This window comes from Gavialis gangeticus, unplaced genomic scaffold, assembly GCF_001723915.1.
Source record: "Gavialis gangeticus isolate Ggan-Ray unplaced genomic scaffold, GavGan_comp1, whole genome shotgun sequence".
In the NCBI taxonomy this organism is placed as follows: domain Eukaryota; kingdom Metazoa; phylum Chordata; order Crocodylia; family Gavialidae; genus Gavialis; species Gavialis gangeticus.
In genome coordinates, this window is record NW_017728973.1 from 2,824,064 (window position 1) to 2,839,011 (window position 14,948).

The following is a 14,948-nucleotide window of genomic DNA, read 5'->3' on the forward strand; positions in this document are numbered from 1 at the left end:
AGCAGGGCTTGTGGGTGGGTGGGTGGGTGGGGGGAGGGAGGGACAGAGCTCCCAGCCTCCAACTTGGTGTAATGTAACAGCAGAACAACATCAGGTGATTGATTTGTTGCTAGCCACTAGCTGATAGAGCTACAGTCCCCTGGGATGCAGCACAAGTAAGAAAAGAGATGGGTATGTGGGTAGGGAGTATGGGACAAGCAAAGGGCTGCCAGCCAGGACTTGTTTTGCTTGGCTCTGCCACTGATCCCCCTGCTTCTTTTTGCGTGTCAGTCCCACCTCTTGTTCCTCAGTTTCCCCATCCTTATCTGGCCCATGGGGAATGGCCCCTTCTGAACAGAGGTGCTCCAAGTCCCTGTAATGCTGTAGCTTAGGTTTAGGTTTGGCTGTGGGCTAGGGAGTAGGACAGAAATACCCCCTCCCCACTTTGCTATGTTGCATATCTAATGGCAGCAAGCAGACTTCACAGCCTGTTTGCCAGAGTTCCTTTGGACTCTGCTCCACCTCTCACATGTTCAAGGGGTCCAGTGTCAGGCCCCAGGAAGACCTACTGAGCCCAGTGTGTATTTACAGCTGAGATCCTCCTGAGGGAGGGCAGGTGGGAGTCTTGGCCATGGAAAGTGTGAGGAGCATAACCCAGCAGCAGCTGGTTGCACAGTCCTTCATGGGAGCTTTGGAAGGTCCTTTCAACTGTTCTTTCCTTCCAGTGCTTAGATTCCCATGGCCAGTGGCAGTAAGTTCCTGCCCTATCATAGGCAACTCTGTGCAAGGTCTGTGCTCCCCAGTAGGTAACATTGGAGGGGATGGCAGCTTTGCTACTAGGGCAGGGACTGCAGGGAAACGATCATGCTGGTGCACAAAGGGGTCTGCCAGCTTTCTGTTGCCTCTACTACAAGCACTTCTTTTTGTCCTGAGTAGAGCAGCATTGGAGCTGAGCTGCAGGACCTGAGCTGGCACCTGCTCAAGTTCATAGCACATCTTGGTCGGATCTCGGTGCTGCTAGGTGGAATCTCCTGGCTGCTCCATCTTGCATTTCCAAGGATAGATGGAAATTAAGTTGATGCCTCATGAAGAAGAGGCAGGGGGAGTGAGCAAGAGCCTGAAGACAGATGGGCGGTGACGCCAAAGCCGGGTGCCAAGGGCAGTAGAACTGGAGAGGAATAAGTGGAGCTGAGCAGAGCTTTCCAGTCCAGCCCTGTGCTGGAAATGTCACTTTCAATCTCATCACCGTGGCCTGGATTTTTCCATTTCCCCTCTCGCAGCCTGATTAGCATCCTGCAAGGTAGACCCAACACCCTGTCATGGTTTGGCAGGGATCACTGGTGAATGTGGGGACTGATAGCTTCTAGGATGGAGGAGCTGAATAAATCTTGTGCAGCCCCACATGGGGAGGGGGATAGGGGAGCAAAGAATGGATTTGTGGGGCGCTTGCTGGGTTTTGCTGGTGCTTACACGGTTTGGTTTAGTTCCTGAGGTGCCCTGTGTGACTCTTGGGATGCCTCCTTGTCCACTTGGTTAACATTTGGCTCATGCCTCAAGAAGACCATTCATATCCTACAAGGAATAAGTATATAATACAGCAGTGGGTGTCCTCAATGGCCACACCCACTGCTGAACCCACCCTTGCTTTTTGCTGCTTTGTGACCGTGTGTTTCCTCAGGTGAATTGTGTCCTGTACCAATAAGCAGTCCTTTACTACTTCAGTTAGAGCTGCTGTCTGTTCATCTCAGCTGCTTATCCTTGCATTGTACCAGCATAGTTCCCCTTTGCTTCCCTTTGTGCAATCAGGAAGTGCTGTTTTACTGGTGGGGAGCCTGAGGCCCTGAGCCAAATGACTTCCCTGTGGTTGCACAGGGAGTATGTTGCAGAACTAAACCAGAGTCTTCTGGGCCAGAACTGAGTGCACCTCTTCCAAGCATGGGCTTCACTGAATGCCCTGGCTACAGGGCTTGCATGGGGGAGTGCCTAGCTCCCAATACAGGTAGTTACCTTTTGCCTCCCTGGATTCTCTTGCCTCTTTCACTTCTTGTCCTAAATCCCATTGTTTTTTGAGACTGGTATGTCTTACTGGCTTCACCCCTTGGGTGGTGGCATGTTGGAAGCAGGTAGAGCAACCCCTGGTGGGTAGAAGTGGTAGGCCCTAACTGCACAGAACGACTGGGGCAGAATACCAATGCTCCTTCTCTTCCTTGCAGTTCTCTGCTCTGAGCGGGTCAGCAGGATCACAAAAACCTACCATGATATCGATGCAGTGACTAGCCTGCTGGATGAGGTATGTAGAGCTGCTCCCCTCCTTCACTTTCCCCTGCAAGTGAGGGCAGGTGGCACCTGGTGCCTGGGTTTCTCAGAAATCTGGTGGGAAGCTCCTGGTTTGGAGCTGGGGTGCTCCCTGGCTGTGAGGGTAGTTTGGGGGGGTGAGGGTAGAGGTCAGGCTGGTGATGATTAGGGGTGGATGGTGGGGAGGGGAAGCGGGCAGGCTGGGTGGCAAGGAAAAGAGGGTAAGGCATAGGTGCTAGTTGGCCTAACCCAGTCAGCTGCAGACTGCGTCCCCACTACAGAAAGAGCGGGACCTGGAGCTGGCTGCACGCATTGGGCAGTCTCTGCTGAAGCATAACCAGAGCCTGACAGAGCGCAATGAGCTCTTGGAGGAGCAGCTGGATGTGGCCAAAGAGGAGGTAAAGGGGAAGCGGTTTACTCTGTCCTTGTTCCTGAGCCCATCCCATGTCCCAGCCCCCAGCAGAAGGAAAGAGCCAGCTGAGCCTGTTCTCCCTGGGCTACCAAGCCACTTACCTCTGCAGAGCTCTGTCCCTGGGGCCCATCCCTCCTAGGCTGTTTGGAGGTCTAGGCCCCAGGTAGAACTGCACAAAGATGTACTAAATCCTATGTCCTCCCCTGGCATCCACGGGGTTGAGGTCTGGCTGGGGCCCTGGCCCAGCTGGGGTGGCTTGCATTTCTGGTGTCCCATCCTTTGCCTTGCCCACCTGGTGCCCCGTGACCCCCCACACCCCTGAGGAGCCCTGTTTTCTCCCAGATTGCTCAGCTGCGGCATGAGGTCTCTATGCGGGATGACCTGCTCCACATCTACACTGATACCACAGAGGAGAGTGAGCCTGTCTCAGTCGCATCCATGCCGTGAGTGACTCAGATTGGGGGTGGGGCAAGGGATGGATACAGAAGGGGTGACCCTTTAGCACACTCAATGAGGTCTGTTGTGTTTTACACAAAGGAACTTTCAGCTTCTGCCAATGCTGCATCTTATTAAGGCCAGAGCTGGGGAACCCAATTTCCCTATAAGCTCTCTGCCCTGGAGTTCACTTAGCCAGGGTTGATGCCCTTTCATGGGAGATAGCAAATAGGACCAATGTTGTGCTGTCCCCGCTAATGACTGCAGGCTGGTGCAGGATGGGGTAGAGGTCTGTTTCACTTCCTTGCCTGGCCTGCTGTCCTGGTCCATCTTTGCCAGCTGTGGCTGTGTGGATGGTGCCTGCTAGGAGCCATGCCTGGCTAGGGGCTCTGGGTTCTAGAGGTGTAGATGTCTCCTCCCTGCCAGAGCCATGGGGTGCCTTGGCACAGGGCTGGACTGGGTGGCTGCTCCCTGTTCCTGTTCCAGTTGCTATATGCTGTGACTGCTCAAAGACTCTCTGCCCCCAACCCAGGCTGCCCCGCAGGGAGTCTTCACTGTCTCTGCAGCAGTATTTCCAGTATGACACCCTGCAGCAGAAGCTCAAGGTCTTGGAGGAGGAGAACCAGAAGCTGCGGTTGGAGGTAAGTGGGGTGTGCCTGTGGGGTGGGGTAGGGGCTCCGTGCCAAACTGTTGCAACCTACTGCAAGAAAAGCTCAGTGCCCTGGGGTGGAGCTAGTGCCTTAGAACTGGCTACACTCCTAGCCCTTCAGGCTGCCCTTGTTTTTACCCTTTGGAGTTGTACAGAAGTGTGTGTCTGAGACCTCTAAGGCTAGACAGGAGCAGGGGGCTTGACTCGGTACTACACTGTTACCCTCCCCTTGCACAGCCCATGCTCACAGTCTGTCCTGCTCAATCTTTGTCTCTTCCCTTCTCTCCCAGGCCACCAACATTGCCACAGAAACCTGTCATTATGAGGACCAGGAGCAGCAGCTGATGATTGATTGTGTGGAGCAGTTCTGTATGTTGGCTTCCCTTGCCTTGGTCCTGTTGGGACAGGTTGTCTGTAGGGACTTAGGGTGGCTTCCACACAAATGGTCCCCAACCCTGGCTAGAAACGGGAGACTGGGCTGTGCATATCATACGGGGGTTGTGGGGAGAGGGGAGCATACCTTTCCATGGGTCTCTGCTGGCCCCTATTTCTGTAGTAGTCACTAACCCCATTCTGTCCTCTTGGCAGCTGAAGCCAGCCGGCAGGTGGCATTCCTCTCTGAGGAGCTGGCCCGCAAGGTGGAGGACACTGCCCGACAGCAGGAAGAGATCAGCCAGCTCCTGGCTCAGGTGGTGGATCTCCAGCAGAAGTGCCGTGTGGTGAGTGCCAGGACTAGGATGCTCCCTGGACCTGGACCTGGCCTGCTGTGAGCACAACCCCCTTCCTGCTTCCTGGATCCCATCCTCTGTGGGTTTTGGAGGTGGCCTCCCAGGCTGCCTGGTCAAAGTACTAGGAGTGGGGCCTGGGTGTGCAGGAGGGGGTGGTGTTGCAGCTAGTTGTCCAGAGGAAGATGGCTATGGACATGCCTCCTGATTAGCCTGTGTTCATTCCCCAGCATGGTACAGAGATGGAGGAGCTGCAGCAGCATCTGGCCACAGCAAAGGAGATTCAGCAGCAGCTCCGTACTGAGGTGAGACCCTGATCAGGGGACGGTAGGGAGAATGGTAGGGCTGCCGTGGTTCTACTGCCTTACCTATCTTGTGTTGTCAGGGTTGAGGGTAGTCGTATACAGGGTTTAGATCAGGGGTGGGTAAAATTTGGCCCATGGGCTGGATTTGGCCTATGTTGGGTCCCTTGACAGTGCCTGGGCCAGGCAGGACCTAGCCTGTAGTGTGGGCATAGGGTGCCTGGGCATGTGGTGGGGCTGGGGCAGCTCTGCAGTTAGACTGTCTTGCTCTGGGCTTGCCTGCCCACCACGGGGAGGGAGAGGGGGTGTTGTGTGGAAAAGTAGCCCCTCCCCTTTGCTGCCAGCCCTTCTTGCTGCAGCTGCCCAGAGCCTGTGGCCGGGCTGCTTTGCAGCTCCTCTGCACTGCCACTACTGCCTTGCTGAGTGACCTGGAGGCAGTGGCAACAGCAGCAGAGAGGAGCTGCAGGGCAGCCCAGGCCTGGACTGCAGGTGGCTGCAGCAACAAGGGCTGGCAACAGTGAGGGGGAGGGGAGGGGACACCATGCGCATGTGGCTCCAAGCTGTTGTGGGGGTGAGGGGTGCTGACCAACCTGTGGCAGCTCCCTAGGACTGGCTTTGTGGCTCATGGGCCCTTGCCTGCCCCTGGTTTCGACTTATGGTTGTATGGAGTGGTTTGGATCGGGGTGAACCCTGCCTTAGGCAGGGGGTTGGACTCTAGATGACCTCTGGAAGTCCGTTTCAGCCCTGCTTCTCTATGAAATGATGGGTTTCTCTTGTGCGTGACCCTCACCAGCTACTAATTTTTTTTTATTTTATTTTATTTATTTATTTTTTTTAAATTCGTAAGTCTTTGAACCTTAGCCTTCAGCTCAAGCCATGACCCATGGATATCAGGAGCCCCTTCTGGGATGTCTGTAGTAATAGGTTGGGGAGGTAGCTGCTATGATGCAGAAAGCAAGTGAAGCCCACTTGTGCTCTGCAGTTGCAGGACCTGCAGGAGAAATACATGGAGTGCGGTGGGATGCTGCATGAAGCTCAGGAGGAGATCAAGAGCCTGCGCAACCGCAGCATGCCCAACAGCACCATCAACCGCTACAGTTCATGCAGCCTGCTGCCGATGGTGAGCCCTGTCAGCTGTGGGAGGGGCAGGCTGGACTCTCTCTGGACATATCCTGGGGGTGGGGGCTCACACCTGGCATGCTGTTTTCCCAACACCTGAGTATTGAAGCTGCCTATGGGATACACCTGCTCCTGGCACAGGAAAGTTGCTGTAATGAGGTGGATGCGGTACCATATGCATGGAGGAGTGGCTGAGGCTCTTGTGTTCTTTAGAGTTCATGCCAGGGTGGCACTGGCACAGGCCTGTCCTGCTGCAGGGGATGTATAAGCCCTGGCACAGTGAGTCATGCTTGTCCCAAACTCCAGGGGATGGCGCTCATTGGATGCCTTTTTGCCCAGTGGTGTTGATGGTTCTGGGCAGCACCCATGACATCTCCCTCCTGCCACCCCCATGGAAAGGCCATGTCCTCTCTGTCTTCCAGGACTCACTGGCAGCAGAGATCAAGGGAACGATGAGGAAAGGCAATGACAGTTCATCCTCTTCGGAGTACAAGTGAGTCCTTGCCCCTTTCCTGTAGTGCTGGGTCAGTGGTGGTGGCAGTGGGTTCATGCTCTGTTGGGAAACGGCTAATCTCTGGGGCTTCAATAGTCATGAGCTGTAGTACTTAAGGGACCTGTAGCCTCTGTGGCAGGGAAGAGGGTCCCAAGCCACATGACCAGGGAGTGCCCAAGTGCTGGGGGGGTGGAGGGTGGAACTCTGCCCTGGGTAAGGGTGGGCTCTGTGGGGCAGGGAGGAAGGGTGTGGGTTTTTTTTTTTGTTTTTGTGTGTGGTGGTGTTGGGGTTTTTTTTTTCCTCTTGGTGTTTTTGGAGGAGTGGGCAGAGGGGACCCACTGTTAGTTAACCTACTGACTGGCACAGTTCTGACCCTTTCCAGGAGTTACCTGCGGGTGTTTGAGACTGTGAAGGCCGCGAACCAGGTGTTCAAAGCCAAGTCGCGCTCTGAGTCCCCTCCGAACCTGTCTGGCTCCAAGCAGTCCTCTGTTGCCCCCTCGATGGGGTGCAGCCGGGTCAGCACCCCTCGCACCAGCTGCTATGGTTCAGACAGTGCCAGCCTGGGGCCAGAGGAGCGGGGCCTGGTGCTGGAGAACATGGAGAGTGGACAGTGAGTGCCTATCCCCTGCCCATGGGAGCTAGGAGGGTGTGGTGCAGGTTGGGGGCAGCTTGCTTCATGGACCAGGGTCATAGGGGTTGGTTAAGGCTTCTGCTAATAGCCTGAGACAGGGTGGGGACCAGCTTGGGTAAACCCAGTCCTCATGGCAGGCTTGGGTCCTCTAGTTATACTTGAGCCTGTGTGGAGACGTGTTCCTGGGGCTGTTTATGTAGGGCCTCCTTGTTTATCCACAGTGGCTGGGGCCTTAACTCATGCATAGTATATCAGTCACAGGACTAGAGAATGGTGGCCCTGAATACTGGGGTGGTGGCAGGGTTTGGGGTCCAGCCTGTTTGGCTCTGTGGTGCTTCCCAGCGGGTGGGGGGTGGTGTTGTGGTACAGATGGTCTGAGATCTGACACTTCACTGCAGAGCCAGGATTGGACATGGTGAGGGGCAGTAATCTGGTTTCCTTTTTTAAACTGAACTTTCTCTCCTCTCCTAAGCCAGCTGAGGGTCTTGCACTTACTTGGGGCTTTGGGACCTGGCCCTAGGCAGTTGGACCAGGGTGCCATGAGGAGCTCTTACAGGGCTATTGGACTGAATTTGGGGAACTCGCTGTAACTGAGCATCTGTTTCCCCATGGCAGAGGTGAAGGGGGTGAGGAGAAGCGCCGGGGTATGCCAGGCACCCCAGGTAGGCATGACCTGGAGGCAGCCCTGCAGCGCCTGTCAGCACGCCAAGAAAACCACACTTCAGAGTGCTCCTTCTTTGAGATGGAGCGGGAGCGCAAACTGAAGAGGCTGAAAGAAGCGGAGAGTTCCAGCGGCTTCCTCACCCCCAATGAGAGCGTCCTGTCCACTGGCACCAACTACTCGGGCAGCTCAGAGCACACTGGGGGCTCTGGCTTCTCCCTGGGCTCCCTGTCCTACCTGCCTGACAAACTGCAGATAGTTAAGCCCTTGGAAGGTGAGTAAGGAGGAGCTGTGGCACCCAGCAGTCCTCTGGTGCCCTGACTTAAGACGCGGTGCCCCCAGGGTGTGTGTTGGTGGGTGTTGCACAGATAAGTCCAGAAGCCCTACTAGCACTATGGGCCTAATAAGAGCAGGTGCTTGTCCCAACAGGTATGAAATCCCAGCAGCCCAAAAGAAACGGTGGCTTCAACACCTGGGTGCCTGAAGGCTTAAGTAGTGTTGGTTGTAGCCATGTTGGTCTAAGGACAAGGCTCTGTGGGTAAATCTGATATCTTTTCTTAGACCAACTAAAATAGCTGGGAAAAATTCTTTACAAGCTTTTGGGTACCAACATCCTTTAGGCAGAGGGGGAGCTTCTGAAGAAGTATGCTTGTACCCAAAAGCTTGCAAAAAATAACTCCCATCCCCCTCCCAACCATTTTAGTTGGTCTAATCAAAGATACCAGATTTACCTAAAGAGCCTTGTCTGAAGGCTTAAGCTGTCCCTCCCCACACACCCAGCTGCCACCTGTGCTGTGCATGATGCTGCCCTCTGGTGGTCAGATTATGCAGGACCATATGGGAGCCCTTGAAGCAGTTAGGGGTGGCTGCAACATTTTTCGGCAGAATGCAAAAAAAAAAAGACCTGCAACCTCAGCTTGTAAGATGTTGGCATGGTGGGGGAGTCATGAGGGGCCCTATCCTTGTTGTAGCAGTGCAGCCCTGACCATCCATCTCAAGGCGTGCATGCCAAACTGCCTTCATGTGCCACATACTGGCATGCATGTTAGCGGGTTGCCTACTTCTGGACTAGTCCCTTGTGCCCTGGACTTGTTCTCTGTCTGTCCATAGGGACCTTGGATGGGGCAGAGCCTGCATCTGTTTCTGGTTCTGTAGGACATTTCCCCAGGCAACATGAGAGGGGGGCTCTGGCTCTCGCAGGGTACGTTTGTAGGGTGTGGGAGACCTGTGCGCCTAGCATCTGTCCATCTGAAGGCCTTCTATAGTTGCATACAATAGAACAGCAGCGTTGGAAGGGGCCTCAAGTGGCCTGCTCTCACTGAGATCATCCCAGTCTAAACACAAATCCACTGTGTGTTGGAGAATCTCCATCCTCTCCAAAAGAGCAGGTTAAACCATCTTTTTAGGTGACTTTTTTGTTCTAGTGTTTAACTGTCCTCAGAGTTGTTTTTTCCTGATACCCAACTTAAGTCTTGAATTTCAGCAAGGGAAAACTGAATTGCTTGTTATGCCATCCATCTCTTAACCATACTTCAGTTATTCAAAGCCTATTCCCTTTACTCCCCGGTCGTCTCTTCTCCAGGCAAAATCCCAGTTCTTCCAGCCTTTCTCTGCATATCACTTCTATAGACCCTCCCCTCCCAATTGCTTGTGCTGCTCTTTGTTGGACTCTTTCCAATTTCACAGCCTGTCCTGAATTGTGGTACCCAAACCTGAGTATTGTGCTCCAGGTGATGCCTTGCCAATGCCCAGAGTGGAAGAATTGCTTCCTGTGACTTGCAGGCAATTGGTTATTAAATATATCTTGGTATGGTATTGGTGCTTTTTGCAATGATACTACACTGACTCATTTAGTGGCTTTTTTCAGTGATCTTCTGTAGCCCCATGTCCTTCTCTGCAGTATGGCAGTAAGGTCAGTTGTTCCCTGGTCTGTATTTATGTAACTGATCATAATGCCCTGAGTGCTGGACTTGGTGCTTCTCTTTTAATGAATTGCATCAGATAACTTCTAATCATGCCCCCAGTTTATAGAGGTCACTTTGAATCCAAATTCAGTCTGCTGACATGCCTGCTGCCCCATCCAACATTGGGCTGTATGTTCCTAGGCTCTGTGACACTGCATCACTGGCAGGAGCTGGCCAAGCCGAATCTGGGTGGGATTCTGGACCCCCGCCCTGGTGTGCTCACCAAACACTTCCAGCAGCTGGATGTAGACCTGGAGGAGGTCTACAACCTCAATGACCTCGAGGAGGATGATGTGGACTTGGGCTCCTTCCAGGCACTTGCTACCTCAACACCTTCTAGAGCCAAGGAACACTCGAGCTGTGAGTACAGGTTGGGGGCTGAGGGCCATGGGCTGGAGATGTCCTTGGCCTGTTGGGACCTGAAGCTGGGAGTAGAGCCCTGCCCAGGCTGGTGCCATGCAGCTGACTGCAGTGGGCCAGGTGCTTCCAGATTTGCTTTGTCTTCCCCTCTCCCCTACTGTGTGTCTGTCCATCTCTTGTCTGTGTCTGTCCTCTTGGTCAACCTGCATATGGATGTTGTCTGTCTGGTTATCCAGGCTCAAGTAGTAGCTGAAACAGGCCTCTCCCCAAGTCGTCATCTGTCCCCTGTCCCCTGCCCCCTGCCAAAAAACAAACAAACAAAAAAAAAAAAAAGCTTCTCATTACCATCCTACCTTCCTCCTAGCTCCTTTCCGATCTCCCAGGGCAAATGCTAGCCCCAACTTGACACGATGTGCCAGGAGCATGTACAATCCAATTGACTCTGTCTAGTTTAGTCAGACAAAGGATCCTGGCTGAGTGGTGGCCCTAGTCTGTATCCTGCCTCTACATGCCTACTCAGAGCTGTCCAGTCTTCTGAGCTCTGGAGAACCAGGTAGCATCTTTCCTGCCCCAGCTAGCAGCTAGGCCTAGAATGCATCTTGTTCCTGGGTCATGAAGAGCCTAGCCGTGACCTCTGCTCCCAAGTGGACAGGACCTGTCCTTCCTGAGGGCACTTCCTTATGGTGCTCAGATCTGACATCCTGTGAGCAGGACTGTGAGAGTCAACTTGCCCCCACTCTCTCTTCCTCCAGTTCTAGTCTCTCCTCCAGTGTTCAGTGAGGCTACCCTGGGCACATGTCAGTCTGTCAGGGTGGCTGTCCTATCCTTCCCATGCATTGACCCCGTGTTTCCTGTCTGTTCCAGTGTTCCATTCTGTTAACAACCTCCCCCAGACCCAGTCTACATACACCATCACCACCTGCCACATCCTACACCCCAGCAATGAGATCACCTCTGTCACGCCCAGGTAAGGCATGTGGTCACATCCAGCATCTGACCCTTCCATCCTCACCTCCATTACAAAAGGACAGTGATCTCATCTCTAACTTATTATCTTTTCTCCTCCCTGTGGTGCCTCTTCCTTTGGCACCTCGTTCTAGGCAGAAGCAGTCGTGGTGCAGGTCCCTCCTGCAGCCCCTGACGCTCTGAGAGGTGCTTGGTGCTAATGTAAGAGTCCCCGACACTTGCTGGTAGAGCTGGGAGCGGTAACCCCACTGACACTCAGCTTGCCTGGGGAATCGCTCAAGCTGGCTAGGTCCTCCTGCTTTCAAGGGGGATAAGCAGACACCTGTTGTGCCCTCAGCATCTTAGGACCTTGCTGAGCAGAGTAGGGGTAGGGGTTGGGGTGTGGTCAGACACTGTGGGAGTTTCCATGCATAGCAGCAGTTCTTGGCTAGCTGTCTTTCCCAGCTAGAGTAGCCCTAGGGCATGAGCCCTCACTGTTTTAGCGCATGGATTATGAGCCTGGGTGGAGGAGTCTAGCTGGCTTTAGGGAGGAAATTGCTTCAGTTTAGTTCTTCCCTATCTCCTGTTCTTGTGGAAAGAAGAACTTGGAAGTAACCTTCCCCCTTCCTCATCAAAAAAACAACTACGGGTGTTCTAATGAGATGCAAGAAGCTCCCATGTTTGCCCTTTCCATGCAGAGGAACCCTGCAGGCTGTGATGTGTGAGTGGGGTTACCTCTACACTAGAAGGCAAAGGCTGGACTAGGCTGTCCTTCTGTTGGTTTGATCAGCTCCAGCCCAGTTGCCTGGTTGCCTCCTTCCTGCTTGAGCCTGGCTTGGGTCCAGACTGTGTTCAGAGGGTGCTGGAGCTGGCAAATGATGTTTTCCAGCATGCAAATTTAGTGTGAGGAACTAATGAGCCAGAGTGACTTTTTATGCTGCTGGGCTAATGAGCCTGTCCCAACCTGAGCATGGCATTGGGGTGAGACTTAAGTTAGCAGTTGGTTTGGGGGCCAGAGGATATCTGCAGATACCAGATGCTGAATGCTGCCATGAAGGCTTATGAACCAGAGCTCCAGGAGTGAGACCTCCAGTATACACTGAAACAGCAGCCCACGTCCAGGTTCTGATCATGTATATCATGCCCCTCTGCCATGTGTATTGGAGGGGAAGCAGCTGGGGTCCAGCCTTTGCCTCTGGAGAGCACCAATTAAACCACTAACCAGGTAGCTGCCTCTGACACTGGTTGTATCATTAACTCACCCCTCCCTTTTCTCTCTAGGCCCAAAGAGACTAATGCTGCTGGTATTGGCTTGCAGGGTTGCTCCTGCCTTGAAGGGGTGGCCCAGACTTGGGTGGTGGACACTTGATGTCTGTCATGTGGGACTGAAGCAGCTTGTTGGGGTGGGGAAGTGTTTTGCTAAATGGCAGCATTTAAGGAAACAAGATCATGGGACCCTGGATTGAAGAATATTTTTAGCCTCTTGTGAGGGAGGGGGTAGTGGGAGGGCATGAATGGAGTGAAGAGACTTCTTGAACAGAGACCAGGCTCTCTGTCGCTTTCCCTTGATACAACAAATGCTGAAAGTGGCTGCCAGGGTAAGGCTGTCCTTCCCTGGCTTTCCCTAGTCAAGGTGACACTGGCTGCTTCAGATAAGGGCTGGCTTCAGTGTCTGGTCCTTAGCACTGCTGACAGTTGGGGTCTGAGGTGCATTCAGTAGGGTGGCCAGGGTCTGTAGCTGTTCTGGGAACGTGATGTGCTTAAGTCCTGAGAGCAAATGGATACCAAGTTTTGTGGAGTAGATCCCAGCTCTGGGCTCCTAGGGTCAGCTCAGGTGATTAGGTGGGACAGTGGGGAACCTTACAAGGGGCAGTGCCTAGCTGAAGGTTTCTCTCTCCAGCAAGCTCTTTGACTGGGGCCTATGACCAATGCCTCATGTTTATGGCCTGGACTGACTTGTGCTCTTTCTTTCTCTCCAGTCTTTATAATACAGTGGTATCCTCTTGTGGGCCCATTGAGAGGCTGATTGCTGCCAGCCCTGTTCCCCAGTGCCACCCATTGGAACAGTCTCCCCATGCGCTGGAACGCATCCCTCAGGTGCTGGGTGCCCCCCTTGGACTAGTGACCCTCCTCCTGGAGCATGGCATTTCTGCCACTGTGCAGTCTGGGGAAACCCAGCCAGTCTGCCAGGCACCAGAGACCTCTTCTTGGCTGCCCCCCTCCTTGGCTCCTCTGAGACTGCAACGAGACAGCCTTCACAGCAGGTCTCTCCATGGCTTTGGTTTGGCCCAGCCCTGCCTGAGCACCGCTGAGATGGATGATGGTAGGGCCTCTGGGCTGAGTGGATGCCAAAGCAGGAGCAACATCTTCAGTCTGAACCTGGTGGAGAAGCTGAAGAGGCTTGGGTTGGACAAAGTTGTGGCTAGAGGTGAGGCCTCCTACTGGCAAGGGGCTGAGAGAAAGCAGCCTGCAAAGACTCTGACTGCCACAGCCCCGCAGTAAGCTGGTTCATTGACTTTGCCTCCATCTGCTGCTGCAGGGAGCTTATGAGCTTCAGGGCTGGACATTATCCTATAGGGAGCATTGTGACTTCTGCCTGTCACAGCCACTGCTTCCCTTTGGTCTCCTATGACTAGCCAGAACCCTTTGAAAAGCAAATAGGAGCTGCACATGTGGTATGTGTAGTGAGACGGGGCATAATGGGGAGGTTAATGTCTTGGCTGGCCTCATGGGAATGGCCTGTCCCACCATTATCCATGTCTCGAGGCAGGCACAGGTCTTGCAGGTAGGCGTAAGGCTGTTGCTGCTGGTCTCTTGCATTGCTGACTCAAGCACATTTAAATGCTGCAAGGTTGGTATAATGGGCATCTAAGGTTTTTGCCTGGAGGGTGCATTCCTCCACGGTAAAGGTGCAGGTCTCCTGTGTGCGTTATCAGAAGATGGGTGATGCTGGAAAAAGTTTCTCTCCTTGTCTGAAGCTAGGCTCTCAGCTCTAGAGCAGAGAGCCAGACCTGGGGCCTTTTGAGCCACCCCACCCTCACTTTAGCAGGGGTACCGGTGCCCTCTGCCAACATGAGTAAACACAGCATGCACTCTGCCCATAATTGGGTCCTGGGGATATTGCTGCTGGTGCTACAGTCCCAGCTCAGGGAAAGCAGATCATTGTACCCTTCCTCTGTTACTCCCAGGACCCTTTTAAGGGAGCTGGTGCCCTGTTACCATGTGGTTGTAATGCAGTGTGTTCTGGTAGAGTTGACCAGTTTGTGCCTGCCTGCTGGGCAGGGAAGGAATAGGGGAGCTATAGTATTTGTGCCCTAAAGGAGTAAGCCAAGCCCTTGCTATATTAACACTCACCTCCTCTGAGCACCAAACCCTTAGGAATCCAGGGCCGGATTAGGCTGCCCTTGTGCTGCCCAGCACTAGAGTAGAGCAGACCAGCTCACTTCTGCCACTTGTGGTGCTGGCAGCTCTGCTGGCTGTGCCAACCACATTCTCAGCTCGTTGATCATAAAGGCCAGATCCTGCTCTTGCCCAAGTCAAGGGAGGCATTGACTACTGAGCAGACTCCCAGCCTGAATGAGAAATGGACCAGGTATTTTTTCCAGTCATGAACAGTGGCATAACTGCCTGAGAACCCATCCTCTGTTGCTTGCTCAGGCAGCTGGCCCCAGACTGCTGGCCCAGCCTGTTTATCTTCAGGTCCCCTTCTCTCCTGCAGTAGGGTGACTTCAAGAATGACTTATCTCCTCACTGTCCCTCCTGTGCTAGTTTAACCAAGTTTTTTTAATGATAAGGAAGTCCCTGCCAAAGCGCTTCTGCACCATGTCTGTCACCGGGCTCAGGGCAGGACTCTACTTGAATCTGTGTGGTGTGTAGTTTTTTTCTTTCCTCCCTCCTTCTGCCTAGCATAGGGCAAGCCTGGGCTGTACAGACAGACCCTGCTGTCAGGATTTTTTTTTTTAATGCCATTTAAAAAAA

At 53.6% G+C, this 14,948-nt stretch overlaps 1 protein-coding gene across 1 annotated transcript in view; it reads left to right on the plus strand.

Moving 5' to 3' along the window:
- The window catches only part of HAP1 (huntingtin associated protein 1), a gene marked incomplete at its 5' end in the record, with an annotated part of 25,351 nt that extends 10,754 nt beyond the window's left edge, over positions 1–14,597 (plus strand). The window contains 14 exons of the mRNA XM_019505117.1: positions 2,193–2,269; positions 2,556–2,672; positions 3,029–3,129; positions 3,654–3,762; positions 4,061–4,139; positions 4,359–4,489; positions 4,726–4,800; positions 5,780–5,917; positions 6,339–6,409; positions 6,792–7,019; positions 7,656–7,975; positions 9,807–10,025; positions 10,890–10,992; positions 12,950–14,597. Of these exons, the coding sequence (XP_019360662.1) occupies positions 2,193–2,269; positions 2,556–2,672; positions 3,029–3,129; positions 3,654–3,762; positions 4,061–4,139; positions 4,359–4,489; positions 4,726–4,800; positions 5,780–5,917; positions 6,339–6,409; positions 6,792–7,019; positions 7,656–7,975; positions 9,807–10,025; positions 10,890–10,992; positions 12,950–13,472 (2,291 nt within the window). The remainder of the gene's footprint in view (positions 1–2,192; positions 2,270–2,555; positions 2,673–3,028; positions 3,130–3,653; positions 3,763–4,060; positions 4,140–4,358; positions 4,490–4,725; positions 4,801–5,779; positions 5,918–6,338; positions 6,410–6,791; positions 7,020–7,655; positions 7,976–9,806; positions 10,026–10,889; positions 10,993–12,949) is intronic.
- Between the last annotated feature and the right edge of the window lie 351 nt (positions 14,598–14,948).